The following is a 25107-nucleotide window of genomic DNA, read 5'->3' as shown; positions in this document are numbered from 1 at the left end:
CATGATCTCATTGAATGGCAGAACAGGCTCAAGGGGCTGAATGGCCTCCTTCTGTCCCTATTCCCTCTGGCAAAGGGAAGACTAAAAGGAGACCTGATAGATGAAGGGATTTGATAGGATGGGTGTGGGGAAACTGACGCAGTAATTTCAATGGTACACCACCCATCTTCCTGCCACAAAATGGACGCTTCAGCATCCAATATGGCAGACCGGTCCAAGCACTGAGTATGGGCTGGAAATGCAGCATATGCCATATCAGTAAAGATAAAGAGGCATCCTGGGCCTACACCTGCATTTAATTTGTAGAGAGAAAGGATTTGAACAATTACCTGAAGGCCAACAGAGCAGCAGAATGTATATTACTGCATTCAGTGTGCGTCCAAACCAGCCAGCAGCTAACTCAGACTGACTGGATCCACAACTATGAGGCATTACTGGCTCAAATACTCCTTGTGTCGGGCTAATTTGGAGTGGATTGGAATGAGTAGTGCTGGGTTCAATGGGACTATGCTTGGCTAAAATGGAGTTTACTGGGCTAAATACGATTTGGTGTGTTGGGCAAAAGTGAAGTTGTCCTGGATTTAACTGAACTGGATCAAGTTGGATAGAATTGGGATGGGTGTGTGGGTTAAACTGAGCTTGGAGTGTTTGCCTAAAATGAGTCGGCATAGGTTTGGGTGAAGTGAATTGGGTTTGATTGAGTTGGTCTGGTTTAATGGAGGCTGGGTTTGGTTGGTTGGTTGAGTTTGATTGAGTTGGGCTGATGAGGTTGGGTTTAATTGAGTTGGTCTGGTTTAATGGAGGCTGGGTTTGGTTGGTTGATTGAGTTTGATTGAGTTGGGCTGATGAGGTTGGGTTTAATTGAGTTGGTCTGGTTTAATGGAGGCTGGGTTTGGTTGGTTGGTTGAGTTTGATAGAGGTTGAGTTTGATTGAGTTGGTCTGATGAGGTTGGGTTTGATTGAGTTGGTCTGGTTTAATGGAGGCTGGGTTTGGTTGGTTGGTTGAGTTTGATTGAGGTTGAGTTTGATTGAGTTGGTCTGATGAGGTTGGGTTTGATTGAGTTGGTCTGGTTTAATGGAGGCTGGGTTTGGTTGGTTGAGTTTGATAGAGGTTGAGTTTGATAGAGGTTGAGTTTGATAGAGGTTGAGTTTGATTGAGTTGGTCTGATGAGGTTGGGTTTGATTGAATTGGTTGAGTTTGCTGGAGGTTGGGTTTGATTGGTTTGGTCTAGTTAGATGGAGGTTGGGGCTCTCTAGTTATAACAACTTGTATTTATATAGCGCCTTTAACAGTAAAACATCCAAAGGCGTTTCACAAGAGCATTATTATACAAATTTTGCCCAAAGCATATAAGGCAATATCAGGGCAGATGTAACTGTAGCCAGTGAATGAGTGACTCTCTCTGTTCATTAGAATCACCCTCTTTCCATCAAAACCTGCACTGGAATGTGCTGTAAGTGAGAGAGGGAAACAGAGCAACTCCCTCTCTCAGGTCTCCGGGAACTGCGGAAACAGGGCAAAAAACTGGCTACCTCTTTAACCAATCGGACTGGAGAGTCAGTAATGAGCAGTGCAGAGTCTAAAGCAGGAAGGGTGAGCTAGAACATTGAGTTCAATGTCGAATCAGGTATAGAAAGTGAAATAAAGAGAGGGAAATACAAATTGAATTGGGAGACAAAGAGACAGAATAAAGAATAAAACTAAAATATTAAAACAATGTATTTATATTATATTTTGAAGCTGTCAACAAGTAAACCCTTCCAGAGATTTGAGCACAAAATCCAGGCTGACACTTGCAGTGTCAGTACTGAGGGAGTGCTGCACTGTCGGAGGGTCAGCACTGAGGGAGCTATACACTGTCAGAGGGTCAGCACTGAGGGAGCTATAGACTCTCGGAGGATCAGCAATGAGGGAGTGCTGCACTGTCGGAGGGTCAGCACTGAGGGAGGGCTGCACTGTCGGAGGATCAGCAATGAGGGAGTGCTGCACTGTCGGAGGGTCAGCACTGAGGGAGGGCTGCACTGTCGGAGGATCAGCAATGAGGGAGTGCTGCACTGTCGGAGGGTCAGCACTGAGGGAGCTATACACTGTCAGAGGGTCAGCACTGAGGGAGGGCTGCACTGTCGGAGGGTCAGCACTGAGGGAGCTATACACTGTCAGAGGGTCAGCACTGAGGGAGCTATACACTCTCGGAGGATCAGCAATGAGGGAGTGCTGCACTGTCGGAGGGTCAGTACTGAGGGGGTGCTGCACTGACGGAGGGGCCAGCCTTTGGGGAGAGGTTGAACCAAGGCCCCGTTTGCCCTCTCATGACCAAGAAAGATTGCACAGCCACTATTTTGAAGAAGAGTAGAGGAGTTCTCCTCAATGTTCTGGCCAGTATTCATCCCTCAATAAATATCACAAAAACAATGGGCGGCGCAGTGGTTAACACCGCAGCCTCACAGCTCCAGCGACCCGGGTTCAATTCTGGGTACTGCCTGTGTGGAGTTTGCAAGTTCTCCCTGTGTCTGCGTGGGCTTTGTCCGGGTGCTCCGGTTTCCTCCCACATGCCAAAGACTTGCAGGTTGGTAGGTAAATTGGCTATTAGCAATTGCCCCTAGTATAGGTAGGTGGTAGGGAAAATATAGGAACAGGTGGGGATGTGGTAGGAATATGGAATTAGTGTAGGATTAGTATAAATGAGTTGTTGATGGTCGGCACAGACTTGGTGGGCCGAAGGGCCTGTTTCAGTGCTGTATCTCTAAACTAAACTAAACAAATTACCTGGTCGTTATCACATTGCTGGTTTTGGGATCTTGCTGTGCGAAATTGGCTGCCCCATTTCCTACATTCGAACATTGACTACAATTCAAAAGTGCCTCATTAGCTGTAAAGTGCTTTGGGAAGTCCTGAGTTTGTAGTAGGCGTTAAAGCAATGCAGGTTCTTACATAGACAGGTGAAGTGTATGGAACAGAATTGCCTGTAAAGCATTTTCTACTGAATTTGTGCATGTGATTAAAACAGTGTCACTGCAGTAACATCTTGGGCTGGACAGAGATTTCCACTGAACAACATGGCATTGCCCAGTAGTCATGTGTCGTAGGATGTAAAGTCACTGCTGACAACTCTCTGTGTCCTGAAGGCTCTCCGTGTCCCGAAGACTCTTCGTGTCCCACCAGCTCTCCGTGTCCCGAAGACTCTCCATGTCCCACCGACTCTCAGTGTCCCGAAGACTCTCCATGTCCCACCAACTCTCCGTTCTTCGGCCTGCCTCCATCGATGGGAGTGCAGAGGCTGGTGGAGTCCATCAATACACTACAGAGTGAAAGGACCAAACTGGTGAACGAGGTGCAATCCATCAAGATGGAGGTAGAACATGGGGAGAATGAGAAAAAGCAACTGTTGGACCACTTTGAGTTTCAGGTAAAGTCTCCTCGATTCTACCTCCGGCATTTACAGATTGAACAGGCTGGGGCTCTTTTCTATAGAAAGGAGAAGGCTGAGGGGTGGCCTGATAGAGGTCATTAAGGTTATGAAAGGGGCTGATAGGATAGATGTAGAGAAGAGGTTTCCATTTACAGGTGAGGCCAGAACTGGGGGCCCATCAATATAAGATAACCACTAATAAATCCATTTGGGAATTCAGGAGAAACCTCTTTACCCAGAGAGTGGTGAGAATGTGGAACTCACTACCACAGGGAATGGTTGAGATGAACAGTGTTGTTGCATTTAAGGGGAAGCTGGATAAACACATGAGGGATAAAGGAATAGATGGATATGTTGATTGCGATAAAGAACAATGGGGGGAAGGCTCATGAAGAACAAGGAGCTGTTGGGCCGAATGGCCTGTTTCTGCGCTGTAACTGATTGGGAAAATCCTTCATGGGCAGAAGGAGTAGTTTCTCGAGCAAATGATCCTTTCTCAGGTTCTTATTTTCTGAAATTCCATGACACGGCTGCATTCTTTCCAATGGGTCCTGTTACCAGCCCTGTTATTCTAATCACAGCTCTCTGTGAGTTGATATGTTAATAATTTTGTTGTAAAGGAGTCTTTAGGAAAGAGTGACCATAATATGATAGAATATTACACTAAGTTTGTAAGTTATGTAGTTCAATCAAAAACTAGGATCTTAAATGTAAGCAAAGGAAACTATGAAGGTATGAGGGGCACATTACCTTTGGTGGATTGGGAAACTACATTAAAAGGTATGACGTTAGACAGGCAATGGCTAACATTCAAAGAACTAATACATAGGTTACAACAAAAATACATTCCTTTAATGCACAAAAACCCAGCAAGGAAAGTGTTCCAACCGTGGCTAATGAAAGAAATCAAGGATTATATCAGAGTAAAGGAAGAGGTCTATAAAGTTGTCAAAAAAATTGAAATGATAAATGAGGGTTGGGAGCGTTTTAGAATTCTACAAAGGAGGACCAAGGAAAAGATTAAGAAAGGGAAAATAGAATGAGAGTAAACAAGCAAGAAACATAAAAATGGACTGTAAAAATTTCTATAGGTATGTAAAACAGAAAAGATTAACAAAAGCAAATGAGTCCATTACAAGTGGAGTCAGGAGAATTTATAATGGGGAATAAGGGAATGGCAGAGAAACTAAACAAATACTTTGTGTCTGTCTTCCCCAAGGAAAATACTAAAAACCTCCTAGAAATAATGGAGAATTAAGGAACTAGTGTAAATGAAGAGGTGGAGGTAAGAGAGGAAGGGGAGTTACACTATTGATTAGGGAGACATCACGGCAGTACTTAGAGAGGATATCCCGGGGGGAATGTCCAGCGAGGCCATATGGGTAGAACTTAGAAATAAGAAAGGGGTGATTACTTTGATAGGATTATACTATAGGCCCCCCAATAGTCAGAGGGAAGTGGAGGAGCGAATATGTAGGGAAATCACAGATAGGTGTAGGAATTATAGGGTTGTAATAGTAGGTGATTTTAACTTCCCTAATATTGACTGGGACTGCCTTAGTGCTAAGGGATCAGATGGGGAAGAATTTGTTAAGTGTGTCCAGGATAGTTTTCTGAAGCAGTATGTGGATGGCCCTACTAGAGAAGGGGCTACACTCGACCTCCTCTTAGGAAATGAGGATTAGGAAATGAGGATGGGCAGGTGGTTGATTTGTCAGTGGGGGAGCACTTTGGGACCAGTGACCATAACTCTATTAGCTTCAATATAGTTATGGAAAAGGATAGGACTGGTCCTCAGATTGAAGTCCTATATTGGGGGAAGGCTAATTTCGATGGCATCAGACAGGAACTCTCAAAAGTTGAATGGGAGAGGCTGTTTACAGGTAAAGGGACGTCTGGCAAGTGGGAGGCTTTTAAAAGTGAGATAGGAAGAGTTCAGGGCCGGCATGTTCCTGTTAGATGGAAGAGCAAGGCTGGCAAGTTGAGGGAACCTTGGTTGACGAGGGATATTGAGGGTCTGGTCAGGACAAAGAAGGAGGCATATGTCAGGTATAGGCAGCTGGGATCAAGCGAGTCCCTCGGAGTATCGGGGATGTAGGAGTACACTTAAGAAGGAAATTAGGAGGGCGAAAAGGGGCCATGAGATTTCCCTGGCAGATAAGATAAAGGAGAATCCTAAAAGATTCTATAAGTATATTAAGAGTAAAAGGGTAGCTAGGGAGAGAATAGGTCCCCTTAAGGATCAGTGTGACAATCTATGTGTGGAGCCACGGTAAATGGGCAAGGTCTTAAATGAATATTTCTCGTCCGTATTTACCGTGGAGAAGGTCATGGAAGCTAGTGAGTTCAAGGGAGGGAACAGCGATATCCTGGAGCATATCAACATTACAAAGGAGGAGGTGTTGAAGCACATTAAGGTGGATAAATCCCCAGGGCCTGACCAGTTGTATCCTCGGATGCTATGGGAAGCAAGGGAGGAGATTGCTGGGCCCCTGGCAGAGATTTTTGTATCATCGTTAGCCACAGGTGAGGTACCGGAAGACTGGAGGATTGCTAATGTTGTGCCTTTATTTAAGAAGGGCAGCAGGGATAAGCCAGGGAACTACAGGCCGGTGAGCCTTACATCAGCGGTGGGAAAGTTATTGGGTGGGATTATGAGAGACAGGATTTATATGCATTCGGAAAGGCAAGGTCTGATTAGGGATAGTCAGCATGGCTTTGTGCGTGGGAAATCATGTCTCACGAATTTGATTGAGCTTTTCGAGGAGGTGACCAAGAAGATTGACGAGGGCAGGACGATGGACGTTGTCTACATGGACTTTAGCAAGGCCTTTGACAAGGTCCCGCATGGTAGGCTGGTCCGGAAGGTTCATAAGAAGATCATAAGAACTAGGAGCAGGAGTAGGCCGTCCGGCCCCGCGAGCGTGCTCCGCCACTCAATAAGATCATGGCTGATCTTTTCGTGGATTCAGATCCATTTACCCGTGCTCTCACCGTATCCCTTAATTCCTTCAAACACATGGGATCCAGGGTGAGCTAGCAAATTGGATACAAAATTGGCTTGGTGATAGGAGGCAGAGGGTGGTAGTGGAGGGTTGTTTTTCAGATTGGAGGCCGGTGACCAGTGGTGTGCCGCAGGGATCGGTGCTGGGCCCTCTGTTGTTTGTCATATATATTAATAACTTGGATGTGAATGTAAGGGGCATGATTAGTAAGTTTGCAGATGACACCAAAATTGATGGTATAGTGGACAGTGAAGAAGGTTGTCTAAGGTTACAACAGGATATAGATCAACTGGGAAAGTGGGCAAGGGATTGGCAAATGGAATTTAATGCAGACAAATGTGAAGTGATGCATTTTGGGAAGTTAAACCAGGGCAGGACATATACAGTGAATGGCAGGGCCTGGGGAGTGTTGTTGAGCAGAGAGACCTTGGGGTGCAAGTACATAGTTCCCTGAAAGTGGCAACACAGGTAGACAGGTTGGTGAAGAAGGCGTATGGCATGCTTGCCTTCATCGGCCAAGGCATTGAGTACAAGAGTTGGGACGTCATGTGACAGTTATACATAATGTTGGTTAGGTCGCATTTGGAGTACTGTGTGCAGTTCTGGTCGCCGCACTGCAGGAAAGATGTGATTAAGCTAGAGACGGTGCAGAAAAGATTCACAAGGATGTTTCCTGGTTTGGAGGGCTTGAGTTATAAAGAGAGATTGGATAGGCTGGGTCTGTTTTCCCTGGAGCAAAGGAGGCTGAGAGGGGACATGATCGAGGTATATAAAATTATGAGAGGCGTAGATAGGGTAGATAGCCAGAGTCTGTTTCCCATGGTAGGGGTGACTAAAACTGGAGGGCATAGATTTAAGGTGAGAGGATCAAAGGGGTAAATATTTCACACAAAGTACAGTGGGTATCTGGAATGAGCTGCCTGAGGAGGTGGTGGAGGCAGGAACAGTAGCGACATTTAAGAGGCATCTGGACAGGTACTTGAATGAGCAAGGCATAGAGGGATATGGAATTAATGCAGGCAGGTGGGATTAGTATAGATAGGCATTATGGTCGGCATGGACGCAGTGGGCCGAAGGGCCTGTTTCTATGTTGTACGACTCTATGACTTATGACTCTATAACAGCTTCAAGATATTAATGTTATTAAGATATTAATGGGGCTTAAAGTGGATAAATCCCCTGGACCTGATCGACATCCCAGAGTGTTGAAAGAGGTGGCTGTAGAGATAGTGGATGCACTGGTGATCATCTTTCAAAATTCTATAGACTCTGGAATGGTTCCTGCAGATTGGAAGGTGGCAATTGTAACCCCACTATTTAAAATAGGAGGGGGAGAGAAAATGGGGAACTACAGACCTGTTAGTCTAACATCAATCATAGGGAACATGCTAGAATCTATAATAAAGGATGTGATAACAAAACACTTAGAAAATAATGGTCGGATTGGGCAGAGTCAACATGGATTTATGAAAAGGAAATCATGTTTAACAAACCTGTTGGAGTTTTCTGAGCATGTAGCTAGAAGAATAGATAAGGGAGAACTGGTGGATGTGGTATATTTGGATTTTCAGAAAGCTTTCGATAAGGTCCCACACAAGAGGTTAGTAAACAAGATTAGAGCACATGGGATTGGGGGGAATATACTGGCATGGATTGGGAACTCGTTAATGGACAGAAAACAGAATAGGATTAAATGGGTAATTTTCAGGTTGGCAGGCTAATGCCACAAGGATGAATGCTTGGGCCCCAGCTGTTCACAGTATATATCAATGATCTGGATGCGGTGATTAAATTTGATTTTATTCATTCCTGGGATGTGGGGGTCGCTGGCTGGGCCAGCATTTATTGCCCATCCCCACTTGCCCTTGAGAAGCCTCCTTGAACACTCAGTCCGTGTGGGGTAGCTACACCCACAGTGCTGTTATTTTCAATATTTTCAAGTTTGCAGATGACACAAAACTAGGTGGAAGTGAGGGTGGTGAGGAGGATGCAAAGATGCTTCAAGGGGATTTGGAACGTGTGGGCAGAAATTTGACAGATGGAAGACAGTGTGGAGAAATGTGAGGTTATCCACTTTGTAGGAAAAACAGAAATACAGAATATTTCTTAAATGGAGAGGGGCTGGGAAGTGTTAAACTTCAAAGGCACTTGGGTGTCCTTGTTCATGAGTCACTGAAAGCTAACTTAAAGGTACAGCAAGCAATTAGGAAGGCAAATGGTATGTTGGCTGTTATTACAAGGGGATGAGAGTCTAGGAGTAAGGATGTCTTACTGCAATTATATAGAGCCTTGGTGAGACACCTGGAGTATTGTGTGCAGTTTTGGTCTCCTTACCTAAGCAAAGATATACTTGCCATAGAGGGAGTGCAATGAAGGTTCACCAAAACTAATTTCTGGGATGGAGGGATTGTCCTATGCAGGAAAGATTAAATAGACTGGGCTTTTATTCACTGGAGTTTAGAAGAATGAGAGGTGATCTCATTCAAACATACAAAATTCTTACAGGGCTCGACAGGGTTGATGCAGGAAGGATGTTTCCGCTGGGGAGTGTAGAACAAGGGGGCAGTCTCAGAATAAGGGGCAGGCTGTTTAGGACTGAGAAGAGGAGGAATTTCTTCACTCAGAGGATGGTGAATCTTTGGAATTCTCCGCCCCAGAGGGCTGTGAGGCTCAGTCGTTGAGTATGTTCAAGACCGAGAGTGATAGATTTCTACATATTAAAAACATAAAGGGATACAGGGATAGTGCAGGAAAATGGTGAAGTAGATGATCAGCCATGATCGTGTTGAAGAGTAGAGCAGGCTCGAAGGGTTGAATGGCCTACTCCTGCTCCCATTTCCTATGTTCTTATGTTCTTTTGTTCTGCCGGTCAAAACCCAAGAACAGATCCAAGGAAATCTGGGAGGTGTGTTCTAGAAATTTCAAGGAGAAACTGGATCAGGTTCAGGTCTTGTTCCTGTCCGACTACCAGCCCCTCCCCGAGCTACTTACTCAGAAACTGCCCACACGTACACTGCCTGCAGTATAACTCTCAACAATTTCACTCCTCTCGTAGATCCACAACCTGAAAGAACAGATTAGGCAGAGAGAAGAGGAACTCACTCAGCTGAGAATTGAAAGGGTAAGTTCCTTGGTCCTTTGTTCACAAGCATTCCAATCCCTCTAGTAAAGGGGTATCTGTGTCCCAATATCCTACGAGTAAAGGGGTATCTGTGTCCCAATAACCCACTAGTAAAGGGGTATCTGTGCCCCAATAACCCACTAGTAAAGGGGTATCTGTGTCCCAATAACCCACTGGTAAAGGGGTATCTGTGTCCCAATAACCCACTAGTAATGGGGTATCTGTGTCCCAATAACCCACTAGTAAAGGGGTATCTGTGTCCCAATAACCCACTGGTAAAGGGGTATCTGTGTCCCAATAACCCACTGGTAAAGGGGTATCTGTGTCCCAATAACCCACTAGTAAAGGGGTATCTGTGTCCCAATAACCCACTAGTAAAGGGGTATCTGTGTTCCAATAAGCCACTAGTAAAGGGGTATCTGTGTCCCAATAAGCCACTAGTAAAGGGGTATCTGTGTCCCAATAACCCACTAGTAAAGGGGTATCTGTGTCCCAATAACCCACTAGTAAAGGGGTATCTGTGTTCCAATAAGCCACTAGTAAAGGGGTATCTGTGTCCCAATAACCCACTAGTAAAGGGGTATCTGTGTCCCAATAACCCACTGGTAAAGGGGTATCTGTGTCCCAATAACCCACTGGTAAAGGGGTATCTGTGTCCCAATAACCCACTAGTAAAGGGGTATCTGTGTCCCAATAACCCACTGGTAAAGGGGTATCTGTGTCCCAATAACCCACGAGTAAAGGGGTATCTGTGTCCCAATAACCCACTAGTAAAGGGGTATCTGGGTCCCAGTATCCTACGAGTAAAGGGGTATCTGTGTCCCAATAACCCACTAGTAAAGGGGTATCTGTGTCCCAATAACCCACTAGTAAAGGGGTATCTGTGTCCCAATAACCCACTAGTAAAGGGGTATCTGTGTCCCAATAACCCACTGGTAAAGTATTAGAATTAGAACATTACAGCGCAGTACAGGCCCTTCGGCCCTCGATGTTGCGCCGACCTGTGAAACCATCTGACCTACACTATTCCATTTTCATCCATATGTCTATCCAATGACCACTTAAATGCCCTTAAAGTTGGCGAGTCTACTACTGTTGCAGGCAGGGCGTTCCACGCCCCTACTACTCTCTGAGTAAAGAAACTACCTCTAACATCTGTCCTATATCTATCACCCCTCAACTTAAAGCTCTGTCCCCTCGTGTTTGCCATCACCATCCGAGGAAAAAGACTCTCACTATCCACCCTATCTAACCCTCTGATTATCTTATATGTCTCTATTAAGTCACCTCTCCTCCTCCTTCTCTCTAACGAAAACAACCTCAAGTCCCTCAGCCTTTCCTCGTAAGACCTTCCCTCCATACCAGGCAACATCCTAGTAAATCTCCTTTGCACCCTTTCCATAGCTTCCACATTCTTCCTATAATGCGGTGACCAGAACTGCACGCAATACTCCATGTGCGGTCTCACCAGAGTTTTGTACAGCTGCAGCTTGACCTCGTGGCTCCGAAACGCGATCCCCCTACTAATAAAAGCTAACACACCATATGCCTTCTTAACAGCCCTATTAACCTGGGTAGCAACCTTCAGGGATTTATGTACCTGGACAACAAGATCTCTCTGTTCATCTACACTACCAAGAATCTTCCCATTAGCCCAGTACTCTGCATTCCTGTTACTCCTTCCAAAGTGAATCACCTCACACTTTTCCGCATTAAACTCCATTTGCCATCTCTCAGCCCAGCTCTGCAGCCTATCTATGTCCCTCTGAACCCTACAACATCCTTCGGGACTATCCACAACTCCACTGACCTTAGTGTCATCCGCAAATTTACTAACCCACCCTTCTACACCCTCTTCCAGGTCATTTATAAAAATGACAAACAGCAGTGGCCCCAAAACAGATCCTTGAGGTACACCACTAGTAACTAAACTCCAGGATGAACATTTGCCATCAACCACCACCCTCTGTCTTCTTTCAGCTAGCCAATTTCTGATCCAAAGCTCTAAATCACCTTCAACCCCATACTTCCGTATTTTCTGCAATAGCCTACCATGGGGAACCTTTTCAAACGCCTTACTGAAATCCATATACACCATATCCACTGCTTTACCCTCATCCACCTGTTTGGTCACCTTCTCGAAAAACTCAATAAGGTTTGTGAGGCACGACCTACCCGTCACAAAACCGTGCTGACTATCTCTAATGAACTTATTCTTTTCAAGATGATTATAAATCCTGTCTCTTATAACCTTTTCCAACATTTTACCCACAACCGAAGTAAGGCTCACAGGTCTATAATTACCAGGGCTGTCTCTACTCCCCTTCTTGAACAAGGGGACAACATTTGCTATCCTCCAGTCTTCCGGCACTATTCCTGTTGACAATGACGACATAAAGATCAAGGACAAAGGCTCTGCAATCTCCTCCCTAGCTTCCCAGAGAATCCTAGGATAAATCCCATCTGGCCCAGGGGACTTATCTATTTTCACACTTTCCAAAATTGATAGCACCTCCTCCTTGTGAACCTCAATCCCATCTAGCCTAGTAGCCTGAATCTCAGTATTCTCCTCGACAACATTTTCTTTCTCTACTGTAAATACTGACGCAAAATATTCATTTAACGCTTCCCCTATCTCCTCTGATTCCACACACAACTTCCCACTACTATCCTTGATTGGCCCTAATCTAACTCTTATCATTCTTTTATTCCTGATATACCTATAGAAAGCCTTAGGGTTTTCCCTGATCCTATCCGCCAATGACTTCTCGTGTCCTCTCCTTGCTCTTCTTAGCTCTCCCTTTAGATCCTTCCTGGCTAGCTTGTAACTCTCAAGCGCCCTAACTGAGCCTTCACGTCTCATCCTAACATAAGCCTTCTTCTTTCTCTTGACAAGCGCTTCAACTTCTTTAGTAAACCACGGCTCCCTCGCTCGACAACTTCCTCCCTGCCTGACAGGTACATATTTATCAAGGACACGCAGTAGCTGCTCCTTGAATAAACTCCACATTTCGATTGTTCCCATCCCCTGCAGTTTCCTTCCCCATCCTACGCATCCTAAATCTTGCCTAATCGCATCATAATTTCCTTTCCCCCAGCTATAATTTTTGCCCTGCGGTATATACCTGTCCCTGCCCATCGCTAAGGTAAACCTAACTGAATTGTGATCACTATCGCCAAAGTGCTCACCTACATCTAAATCTAACACCTGGCCGGGTTCATTACCCAGTACCAAATCCAATGTGGCATCGCCCCTGGTTGGCCTGTCTACATACTGTGTCAGAAAACCCTCCTGCACACACTGGACAAAAACTGACCCATCTAAAGTACTCTAACTATAGTATTTCCAGTCGATATTTGGAAAGTTAAAGTCCCCCATAACAACTACCCTGTTACTCTCGCCCCTGTCGAGAATCATCTTCGCTATCCTTTCCTCTACATCTCTGGAACTATTTGGAGGTCTATAAAAGACTCCCAACAGGGTGACCTCACCTCTCCTGTTTCTAACCTCGGCCCATACTACCTCAGTAGACGAGTCCTCAAACGTCCTTTCTGTCGCTGTAATACTCTCCTTGATTAACAATGCCACACCCCCCCCTCTTTTACCATGTTCTCTGTTCTTACTGAAACATCTAAATCCCGGAACCTGCAACATCCATTCCTGCCCCTGCTCTACCCATGTCTCCGAAATGGCCACTACATCGAGATCCCAGGTACCAACCCATGCTGCAAGCTCACCCACCTTATTCCGGATGCTCCTGGCGTTGAAGTAGACACACTTTAAACCAGGTTCTTGCTTGCCAGTGCCCTCTTGCGTCCTTGTAACCTTATCCCTGACCTCACTACTCTCAACATCCTGTACACTGGCACTACATTTTAGGTTCCCAGTCCCCTGCTGAATTAGTTTAAACCCCCCCGAAGAGCACTAGCAAATCTCCCCCCCAGGATATTGGTACCCCTCTGATTCAGGTGAAGACCATCCTGTTTGTAGAGGTCCCACACAGTAAAGTGGTATCTGTGTCCCAATAAGCCACTAGTAAAGGGGTATCTGTGTCCCAGTAAGCCACTAGTAAAGGGGTATCTGTGTCCCAATAACCCACTAGTAAAGGGGTATCTGTGTCCCAATAACCCACTAGTAAAGGGGTATCTGTGTCCCAATAACCCACTAGTAAAGGGGTATCTGTGTCCCAATAAGCCACTAGTAAAGGGGTATCTGTGTCCCAATAAGCCACTAGTAAAGGGGTATCTGTGTCCCAATAAGCCACTAGTAAAGGGGTATCTGTGTCCCAGTAAGCCACTAGTAAAGGGGTATCTGTGTCCCAATAACCCACTAGTAAAGGGGTATCTGTGTCCCAATAACCCACTAGTAAAGGGGTATCTGTGTCCCAATAACCCACTAGTAAAGGGGTATCTGTGTCCCAATAAGCCACTAGTAAAGGGGTATCTGTGTCCCAATAAGCCACTAGTAAAGGGGTATCTGTGTCCCAATAAGCCACTAGTAAAGGGGTATCTGTGTCCCAATAACCCACTAGTAAAGGGGTATCTGTGTCCCAATAACCCACTGGTAAAGGGGTATCTGTGTCCCAATAAGCCACTAGTAAAGGGGTATCTGTGTCCCAATAAGCCACTAGTAAAGGGGTATCTGTGTCCCAATAAGCCACTAGTAAAGGGGTATCTGTGTCCCAATAAGCCACTAGTAAAGGGGTATCTGTGTCCCAATAACCCACTAGTAAAGGGGTATCTGTGTCCCAATAAGCCACTAGTAAAGGGGTATCTGTGTCCCAATAAGCCACTAGTAAAGGGGTATCTGTGTCCCAATAAGCCACTAGTAAAGGGGTATCTGTGTCCCAATAAGCCACTAGTAAAGGGGTATCTGTGTCCCAATAACCCACTGGTAAAGGGGTATCTGTGTCCCAATAAGCCACTAGTAAAGGGGTATCTGTGTCCCAATAACCCACTGGTAAAGGGGTATCTGTGTCCCAATAAGCCACTAGTAAAGGGGTATCTGTGTCCCAATAACCCACTGGTAAAGGGGTATCTGTGTCCCAATAAGCCACTAGTAAAGGGGTATCTGTGTCCCAATAACCCACTAGTAAAGGGGTATCTGTGTCCCAATAACCCACTGGTAAAGGGGTATCTGTGTCCCAATAAGCCACTAGTAAAGGGGTATCTGTGTCCCAATAAGCCACTAGTAAAGGGGTATCTGTGTCCCAATAAGCCACTAGTAAAGGGGTATCTGTGTCCCAATAAGCCACTAGTAAAGGGGTATCTGTGTCCCAATAAGCCACTAGTAAAGGGGTATCTGTGTCCCAATAACCCACTAGTAAAGGGGTATCTGTGTCCCAATAAGCCACTAGTAAAGGGGTATCTGTGTCCCTGGTGTCACTGTTGCTTTTTAAGTCCTCTTTATCAGGGTCCTCTCAGCATCAAAGCTCTTGCCTCAGAGAGACAGGCCCACCAGTCGCCCTGCTCCACCCCTACCCCCAGCTCCACCTGCCCCATGCCCACGCTGATCCCAAGCTGCTGCTCCTCATGTCTGATGTAAGTGAGGGCCGAGGAACAGTATTGGGGAGGTGGGTGCAGGGGTATCAGGGGACTGACCCCTGAAACCATTTCAGGCCAACATTAGCCAATTTCTCAGCCTGTATCTCTAAACAGAAGGAGAGGGGGAGAGTGAGGGGAGCGAGGAGGAGGAGGGGGGAGGGAGGGGGAGAGAAGTGGAGGGAGGGAGGAAAGGGGAAGTGGGGGAGAGGGGGAGAGAGGGAGACGGGAAAGTGGGGGAGTGGGAAAGTGGGGGAGTGGGAAAGAGGGGGAGAGGAGGAGAGGGGGAGAGAGGGCAAGGAGGAGAGGGGGATCGAGGGGGAGAGGGGGATCGAGGGAGGGAGGTGGTTCATTGCAGAAGGAGTCATGAATGGAGCAGAGCTGCGTGGTACCCTCGGTGAGCAGTCCTGCTGTTGAGCTTTTGCCGGAGGGAAGGTCATTGAAGCAGTTGGATAGGCCGAGGCTGCTGTCATCATCAACCCCAGCGGCCAGTGTCTCAGAGTGAGTCAGCTTCCATTTCCCTTGCAGGGAGTTACAGACTCAGAGAAACGGATCCAGCACCTGTCTATAGAGAACGAGAGCCTGAAACAAAACCTGGGTGTGACCCAAGGCCTCCTGCAGCAGCTTTCCACCATCCCTCTGCAGCCCTCTGCACAGCTCCTCAAGGTAAGGTGTTCGAGACTCTGGTGTGGGGTCCTTGCCATCAGACCAGGCTCCTGTACAGTAACTGGGTGTTATAGTGGCTTAACTCAGTGAGTCACTCTCTCTCTGAATGAGAGGGATGTGGGTTCATGATATGTGGAGAGACTGGAGAAACTGGGACTGTTGTCCTTGGAGCAGAGAAGGTTAAGAGGAGATTTAATAGAGGCGTTCAAAATCCTGAAAGGTTTTGACAGAGCGAGTACAGAGATGCTGTTTCCAATGGCAAGTCGGGCCGTAACCAACGGCAATGGATTTTAAATAATTGACAAAAGAACGAGAGAGGAAATTAGGAGAATTTTCTTCCCATGGATTTGAAGATCTGGAACACACGACGTGTGGTGGAATCAGATTTCGGAGCAACTTTCAAACAACAATTGGACATGGGCTGGAAGAAGATTCATTTGCAGGATGACATCACTTCCTCCAGTGACTTTCACTTTCACCCTCTTAAGGTGGTCCCACAACATTTTATTCCACAGGACTGATCCTCTGACAGTGCAGCACTCCCTCAGTACTGACCCTCTGACAGTGCGGCACTCCCTCAGTACTGACCCTCTGACAGTGCAGCACTCCCTCAGTACTGACCCGCTGACAGTGCGGCAGTCCCTCAGTACTGACCCTCCGACAGTGCAGCACTCCTTCAGTCCTGACCCTCCGACAGTGCAGCACTCCCTCGGTACTGACCCTCCAACAGTGCAACCCTCCCTCAGTACTGACCCTCCGACAGTGCAGCACTCCCTCAGTACTGACCCTCTGACAGTGCGTCACTCCCTCAGTACTGACCCTCCGACAGTGCAGCACTCCCTCAGTACTGACCCTCTGACAGTGCGTCACTCCCTCTGTACTGACCCTCCGACAGTGCAGCACTCCTTCAGTACTTTCCCTCCAACAGTGCAGCACACCCTCAGTACTGACCCTCCGACAGTGCAATCCTTCCTCAGTTCTGACCCTGTGACAGTACAGCACTCCTTCAGTCCTGCTCCTCCGACAGTGCAGCACTCCCTCAGTACTGACCCTCCAACAGTGCAACCCTCCCTCAGTACTGACCCTCCAACAGTGCAACCCTCCCTCAGTACTGACCCTCCGACAGTGTAGCGCTCCCTCAGTACTGACCCTTTGACTGTATTTGGACAGGTAATATACTGACATGGATTAAGGATTGGTTAACAGGTAGAAAACAGAGAGTAGGAATAAAAGGGTCATTCTCACGTCGGCAGGCTGTGACTAGTGGGGTACCACAGGGATTGGTGCTTGTGCCCCAGCTGTTCACAATATATATCAGTGATTTGGATGTGGGGACCAAATGTAATATTTCCAAGTTCGCAGATGTCACAAAACTCGGTGGAAATGTGTGTTCGGAGGATGATGCAAAGAGGCTTCAAGGGGATTTGGACAGACTTAGCGAGTGGACAAGAACATGGCAGATGGAATATAATGTGGAAAAATGTGAGGTTATCCACTTTGGTTGGAGGAATAGATGTGCAGAGTATTTCTTAAATGGTAAGAGATTAGTAAGTGTAGATGTACAAAGGTTCCTGGGTGTCCTGCTCAATAAGTCTCTGAAAGCTAACATGCAGGTGCAGCAAGCAATTAAGAAGGCTAATGGTATGTTAGCCTTTATCGCAAGAGGATTTGAGTACAGGAGTAGTGAAGTCTTGCTTCAATTGTATAGAACCTTGGTTAGACCGCACCTGGAGTACTGTGTGCAGTTTTGGTCCCTTTACCTTCGGAAGGATATTATTGCCATAGAGGGAGTGCAACGAAGGTTCACCAGACTTGTTCCCGGGATGGTGGGACTGTACTATGAAGAGAGATTGGGGAAACTGGGCCTGTATTCTCTAGAGTTTAGAAGAATGAGAGGTGATTTCATTGAAACTGACAAAATATTTAAAGGGATAGACAGGGTAGATGCAGCTAAGATGTTTCCCCTGGTTGGGGAGTCTAGAATTTAGGGACACAATTTCAAAATAAGTGGGAAGCCCCTTAGGACAGAGATGAGAAATTTCTTTACTCAGAGGGTTGTGAATCTTTGGAATTCTCTACCCCAGAGGGCTGTGGAAGCTCAGTCATTGAGTATGTTTAAAGCAGAGATTGACAGATTTCTAAATACAAATGACATAAAGGGTTATGAGGATAATGTGAGAAAAAGGCATTTAAGTGGATGATCAGCCATGAATGGCAGAGCAGGCTCGATGGGCTGAATGGCCTACTCCTACTCCTATGTTCCTATGACACAAACTGCCACAAATTCATTTTGAACAGTCCCACTAATATAGGAAGCATAAAAGATTTGCATTTCTGTAGCACCTTTCATAATTCCCCAGACATGCCAAAGTAGCTTGCAGCCAAAGACATATTTCTTGAAGTGGAAAGATTTGCATTTATACAGTGAATACAATTAATGCAGGAAACACAGAAACCAACTTGCGCACAGCAAGATCCCACAAACAGCAATATGACAATGACCAGATATTCTGATTTAGTGATGTTGGTTTAGGGATAAATATTGGCCAGGACACTGAGGAGAACCCACCTGTTCCTATTCGGAATAGTCCCTTGGGATCATTTACCCTCATCCATGCCTTCATTGCCTCTAGACTTGACTATTCCAACGAGTTCCTGCCCAGTCTCCCACATTCTACCCTCCGTAAAGTTCAGCTCATCCAAAACACTGCTGCCTGTGTCCTAACTCGCACCAAGTCCCATTACCCCATCGCCCCCTGTACTCACTGACCCAAGTCCCATTACCCCATCGCCCCCTGTACTCACTGACCCAAGTCCCATTACCCCATCGCCCCCTGTACTCACTGACCCAAGTCGCATTACCCCATCGCCCCTGTACTCACTGACCCAAGTCCCATTACCCCATCACCCCTGTACTCACTGACCCAAGTCCCATTACCCCATCGCCCCCTGTACTCACTGACCCAAGTCGCATTACCCCATCGCCCCCTGTCCTCACTGACCCAAGTCCCATTACCCCATCGCCCCCTGTACTCACTGACCCAAGTCGCATTACCCCATCGCCCCTGTACTCACTGACCCAAGTCCCATTACCCCATCGCCCCTGTACTCACTGACCCAAGTCTCATTACCCCATCGCCCCTGTACTCACTGACCCAAGTCTCATTACCCCATCGCCCCTGTACTCACTGACCCAAGTCCCATTACCCCATCGCCCCTGTACTCACTGACCCAAGTCTCATTACCCCATCGCCCCCTGTCCTCACTGACCCAAGTCCCATTACCCCATCGCCCCCTGTACTCACTGACCCAAGTCCCATTACCCCATCGCCCCCTGTACTCACTGACCCAAGTCGCATTACCCCATCGCCCCCTGTACTCACTGACCCAAGTCGCATTACCCCATCGCCCCCTGTACTCACTGACCCAAGTCCCATTACCCCATTGCCCCTGTACTCACTGACCCAAGTCCCATTACCCCATCGCCCCCTGTACTCACTGACCCAAGTCCCATTACCCCATCGCCCCTGTACTCACTGACCCAAGTCTCATTATCCCATCGCCCCCTGTACTCACTGACCCAAGTCCCATTACCCCAACGCCCCTGTACTCACTGACCCAAGTCTCATTACCCCATCGCCCCCTGTCCTCACTGACCCAAGTCCCATTACCCCATCGCCCCCTGTACTCACTGACCCAAGTCGCATTACCCCATCGCCCCCTGTACTCACTGACCCAAGTCCCATTACCCCATCGCCCCCTGTACTCACTGACCCAAGTCTCATTACCCCATCGCCCCCTGTCCTCACTGACCCAAGTCCCATTACCCCATCGCCCCCTGTACTCACTGACCCAAGTCCCATTACCCCATCGCCCCCTGTACTCACTGACCCAAGTCGCATTACCCCATCGCCCCTGTACTCACTGACCCAAGTCCCATTACCCCATCGCCCCTGTACTCACTGACCCAAGTCTCATTACCCCATCGCCCCCTGTCCTCACTGACCCAAGTCCCATTACCCCATCGCCCCCTGTACTCACTGACTCAAGTCCCATTACCCCATCGCCCCCTGTACTCACTGACCCAAGTCGCATTACCCCATCGCCCCCTGTACTCACTGACCCAAGTCCCATTACCCCATTGCCCCTGTACTCACTGACCCAAGTCCCATTACCCCATGCCCCCTGTACTCACTGACCCAAGTCCCATTACCCCATCGCCCCTGTACTCACTGACCCAAGTCTCATTACCCCATCGCCCCCTGTACTCACTGACCCAAGTCCCATTACCCCATCGCCCCTGTACTCACTGACCCAAGTCCCATTACCCCATCGACCCCTGTCCTCACTGACCCAAGTCCCATTACCCCATCGCCCCCTGTACTCACTGACCCAAGTCGCATTATCCCATCGCCCCCTGTACTCACTGACCCAAGTCCCATTACCCCATCGCCCCCTGTACTCACTGACCCAAGTCTCATTACCCCATCGCCCCCTGTCCTCACTGACCCAAGTCCCATTACCCCATCGCCCCCTGTACTCACTGACCAAAGTCGCATTACCCCATCGCCCCCTGTACTCACTGACCCAAGTCTCATTACCCCATCGCCCCCTGTACTCACTGACCCAAGTCCCATTACCCCATCGCCCCCTGTACTCACTGACCCAAGTCCCATTACCCCATCGCCCCCTGTACTCACTGACCCAAGTCCCATTACCCCATCGCCCCCTGTACTCACTGACCCAAGTCCCATTACCCCATCGCCCCCTGTACTCACTGACCCAAGTCCCATTACCCCATCTCCCCCTGTACTCACTGACCCAAGTCCCATTACCCCATCGCCCCCTGTACTCACTGACCCAAGTCCCATTACCCCATCGCCCCCTGTACTCACTGACCCAAGTCCCATTACCCCATCGCCCCCTGTACTCACTGACCCAAGTCCCATTACCCCATCGCCCCCTGTACTCACTGACCCAAGTCCCATTACCCCATCGCCCCCTGTACTCACTGACCTATATTGGCTCCCAGTCAAGCAATGTCTCAATTTAAAAATCCTCATCCTTGTTTTCAAATCCCTCCATGGTCTTGTACTGCCTATCACTGTAATCTCCTCCAGCCCCACAACCCTCCGAGATATCTGCACTTCTCTAATCCTGGTCTGTTGAGCATCCCCGATTTTAATCACTCTGCCATTGGTGGCCGTGCCTTCAGTTACCTCGGCCCCAAACTCTGGAATTCCCTCCCTACACCTCTCCGCCTCGATTTCCTCCTTTAAGACACTCTTTAAAACCTACCTCTTTGACCAAGCTTTTATTTTTATTTTATTTTTATTTATTTAGAGATACAGCACTGAAACAGGCCCTTCGGCCCACCAAGTCTGTGCCGACCAACAACCACCCATTTATAGTAATCCTACATTAATCCCATATTCCTACCACATCCCCACCTAGTCATCTGACCTAATATCTCCTTTTGTGGCTCAGTGTCAGGATTTGTTTTATAATGCTTGGGAAGTGATATTCTATTAAAGGTGCAATGTAAATATAAATATCAGCTGTTGTTAAGGAGACAGTTCAAGAGATTGTAAAAGGAATTTTTCCACTAATAGTACTGAATAATCATGCGTAGTGGTTGCTTTTAAATTCCTCTGTTAGGAAAATGAGGACCTGAGATCGAAGGTACATCTTCTGGAGGGGTCCCTGCAGCAGAAACTCGAGCAGTTACTGCGTCTGGAAACACAGATGAGCAATGTGCAGTGGAGGAAGGAGGAGCAGGTGAGGCAGCTGGAAGAGAGGATGCGAGGACTGCAGCTGGAACTCCATCGATATCAGGACCGGCCAGCAGAGATACAGGTGAGTGTGTGAGTGTGGGCGGGCGTGTGTGAGTGTGGACGAGCGAGTGTGAGTGTGGGCGGGCGAGAGTGAGTGTGTGAGTGTGGCTGGGTGAGTGTAAGTGCCTGTGTGTGGGCTGGCGAGTGTGAGTGTGAGTGTGGGCGGGCAAGTGTGAGTGTGGGCGGGCGAGAGTGAGTGTGTGAGTGTGGCTGGATGAGTGTAAGTGCCTGTGTGTGGGCTGGCGAGTGTGAGTGTGTGAGTGTGGGCAGGCGAGTGTGAGTGTGAGGTTGGGCGAGTGTGAGTGTGAGTGAGGGCCGGCGAGATTTTAATTTTTCATTATTCGGTCAGGTGATGTGGGCGTTGCTGGCCAGGCCAGCATTTACTGTTCATCCCTAATTGCCCTTGAGAAGGTGGTGGTGAGCTGCCTTCTTGAACTGCTGCAGTCCATTTGGGGTAGGTAAACCCACAGTGCTGTTAGGAAGGGAGTTCTAGGATTTTGACCCAGCGACAGTGAAGGAACAGCGATATAGTTCCAAGTCAGGATCGTGTGTGACTTGGAGGGGAACTTGTAGGTGGTGGTGTTCCCATACATTTGCTGCCCTTGTCCTTTTAGTTGGTAGAGGTCGCGGGTTTGGAAGGTGCTGTCTCAGGAGCCTTGGTGTGTTGCTGCAGTGCATCTTGTAGATGGTACACACTGCTGCCACTGTGTGTTGGTGGTGGAGGGAGTGAATGTTTGTAGATGGGGTGCCAATCAAGCGGGCTGCTTTGTCCTGGATGGTGTCGAGCTTCTTGAGTGTTGTTGGGGCTGCACCCATCCAGGCAAGTGGAGAGTATTCCATCACACTCCTGATTTGTGCCTTGTAGATGGTGGACAGGCTTTGGGGAGTCAGGAGGTGAGTTATTCACTGCAGAATTCCTAGCCTCTGACCTGCTCTTGTAGCCACAGTATTTATATGGCTACTCCAGTTCAGTTTCTGGTCAATGATAACCCCCCAGGATGTTGATAGTGGGGGATTCAGCGATGGTAATGCCATTGAACATCAAGGGGAGATGGTTAGATTCTCTCTTGTTGGAGATGGTCATTGCCTGGCACTTGTGTGGCGCGAATGTTACTTGCCACTTATCCGCCCAAGCCTGGATATTGTCCAGGTCTTGATGCATTTCTACACGGACTGCTTCAGTATCTGAGGAGTTGTGAATGGTGCTGAACAACCACAATCATCTTCCTTTGCGCTAGGTATGACTCCAACCAGCAGAGAGTTTTCCCCCTGATTCCCATTGACCTCAGTTTTGCTAGGGCTCCTTGATGCCATACTCGGTCAAATGCTGCCTTGATGTCAAGGGCAGTCACTTTCACCTCACCTCTTGAGTTCAGCTCTTTTGTCCATGTTTGAACCAAGGCTGTAATGAGGTCAGGAGCTGAGTGGCCCTGGCGGAACCCAAACTGAGCGTCACTGAGCAGGTTATTGCTGAGCAAGTGCCGCTTGATAGCACTGTTAATGACACCTTCCATCACTTTAATGATGATAGAGAGTAGACTGATGGGGCAGTAATTGGCCGTGTTGGACTTGTCCTGTTTTTTGTGTACAGGACATACCTGGGCAAGTTTCCACATTGGCGGGTAGATGCCAGTGTTGTAGCTGTACTGGAACAGCTTGGCGAGGGAATGTGGTTAGTTCTGGAGCACAGGTCTTCAGTACTATTGCCGGAATATTGTCAGGGCCCATAGCCTTTGCAGTATCCAGTGCCTTCAGTCGTTTCTTGATATCACGTGGAGTGAATCAAATTGGCTGAAGACTGGCATCTGTGATGCTGGGGACTTCAGGAGGAGGCAGAGATGGATCATCAACTAGTAGTCCTGTGTTCACCAGGCTGACAGCTCAGTGTGGGCAGGCGAGTGTGAGAGTGCGGATTCTGCTGGTGTGAGACCCCTTGGCGAAAGGCCCCTCTCTCCCCAGTTACTAAGCCAAAGTCACTGGTGTTTTGTCCATTCTGGTTTCCAGTACATCACGCAGCAAGTGGAGGTGGATTCACCAGCGACACTGAAATCACTACAGGAATGTGAGCAGAGAAACCGTCAACTCCTGGATCAGCTCTCGATTCAAGGGGAGCAGTTCAGCAAACTGGAGCAACAACAGAGGGACTCCCAACAAACCAGCTCCGAGCTCAAATTCAAGGTAAACTCAGCCAAACTCAAACAACCAATCATTCACTTCAATCAGTCATTCATTCATTCAAACTGTAACGAAGACCATTCTCAGCAGCAACAAAACCCACCCCCCCTCACACCCCCCCTCACACCCCCCCTCACACCCCCCCTCACACCCCCCCTCACCCTGCACCATCAGCGGGAGTGGTGGTTGTCATTGGATGGAAAGATCAAAAGGTCAAAGACCAGAGTCCACCCCATTCACAAAATTATCATCCTGCTCACATGGTATGTTGCTTATGGAGTTATTGACCAATCACGGCAAACAATCTCTGTCAATGAGTGAAAATATATTCAGTTATGAGGTGAGGAAAATCCCCAGTGAGGGAGAGCTTCGGGACCCAGAGGTGAAGAGCTGAGCCCAACAGAGAAGGAGAGACTATTCGTCAAAAGAAAGATTTCCCTCTATCCCCTCCAATACTGCATCCTCTCCGAACTGACCCTCAGATCGTGCAGCACTCCCTCAGTACTGACCCTTCAACAGTGCAACCCTCCCTCAGTACTGACCCTCCGACAGTGCAACCCTCCCTCAGTACTGACTCTCTGACAGTGCAGCACTCCCTCAGTACTGACCCTTCAACAGTGCAACCCTCCCTCAGTACTGACCCTCCGACAGTGTAACCCTCCCTCAGTACTGACCCTCTGACAGTGCAGCACTCCCTCAGTACTGACCCTCCGACAGTGCAACCCTCCCTCAGTACTGACCCTCCGACAGTGCAACCCTCCCTCAGTACTGACACTCTGACAGTGCGGCGCTCCCTCAGTACTGACCCTCCGACAGTGCAGCACTCCCTCAGTACTGACACTCCGACAGTGCAGCGCTCCCTCAGTACTGACCCTCCGACAGTGCAACCCTCCCTCAGTACTGACCCTCCGACAGTGCAACCCTCCCTCAGTACTGACCCACTGACAGTGCAGCACTCCCTCAGTACTGACACTCCGACAGTGAAACCCTCCCTCAGTACTGACCCTCCGACAGTGCAACCCTCCCTCAGTACTGACCCTCCGACAGTGCAACCCTCCCTCAGTACTGACCCTCTGACAGTGCAGCACTCCCTCAGTACTGACCCTCCGACAGTCCAGCGCTCCCTGTGTGTCAGCCTGGATTATTTGCTTGTATCTTTAGATTGGGGGGTTTGAACCCAATGACTGTCTGTCTTGGAGGGTGATAGTTTTATGCATTGAGCTCAGGTTGGTCTGGGGAGAGGGGCCACTGGTCGCTTGTGTTGTGCAGTCCTATGGAGCTGAGGATGCTCCAGACTCCAGTGGGCCACGTCGTGCTGAGACCCCGTGTATAGATGCCAGCTGTGAGATCAGACA

The 25107-nt window shown here is 48.1% G+C and overlaps 1 protein-coding gene across 6 annotated transcripts in view; it reads left to right on the top strand.

Moving 5' to 3' along the window:
• Nucleotides 1-25107, top strand: part of si:ch211-257p13.3 (kinesin-like protein KIFC3) — a 130054-nt gene that overhangs the window by 76364 nt on the left and 28583 nt on the right. For all 6 annotated transcript variants that reach the window (XM_068016159.1, XM_068016149.1, XM_068016177.1 and 3 more), the window contains 5 exons: nt 3127-3407; nt 9471-9536; nt 15606-15743; nt 21402-21599; nt 23582-23755. In XM_068016159.1, coding sequence (XP_067872260.1) covers nt 3127-3407; nt 9471-9536; nt 15606-15743; nt 21402-21599; nt 23582-23755 — 857 coding nt within the window. The remainder of the gene's footprint in view (nt 1-3126; nt 3408-9470; nt 9537-15605; nt 15744-21401; nt 21600-23581; nt 23756-25107) is intronic.

This window comes from Heterodontus francisci, chromosome 2 (genome assembly GCF_036365525.1).
Source record: "Heterodontus francisci isolate sHetFra1 chromosome 2, sHetFra1.hap1, whole genome shotgun sequence".
NCBI lineage: Eukaryota > Metazoa > Chordata > Chondrichthyes > Heterodontiformes > Heterodontidae > Heterodontus > Heterodontus francisci.
Note: the sequence above shows the minus strand (reverse complement) of the source record. Positions and strands in the feature narration are given on the sequence as shown.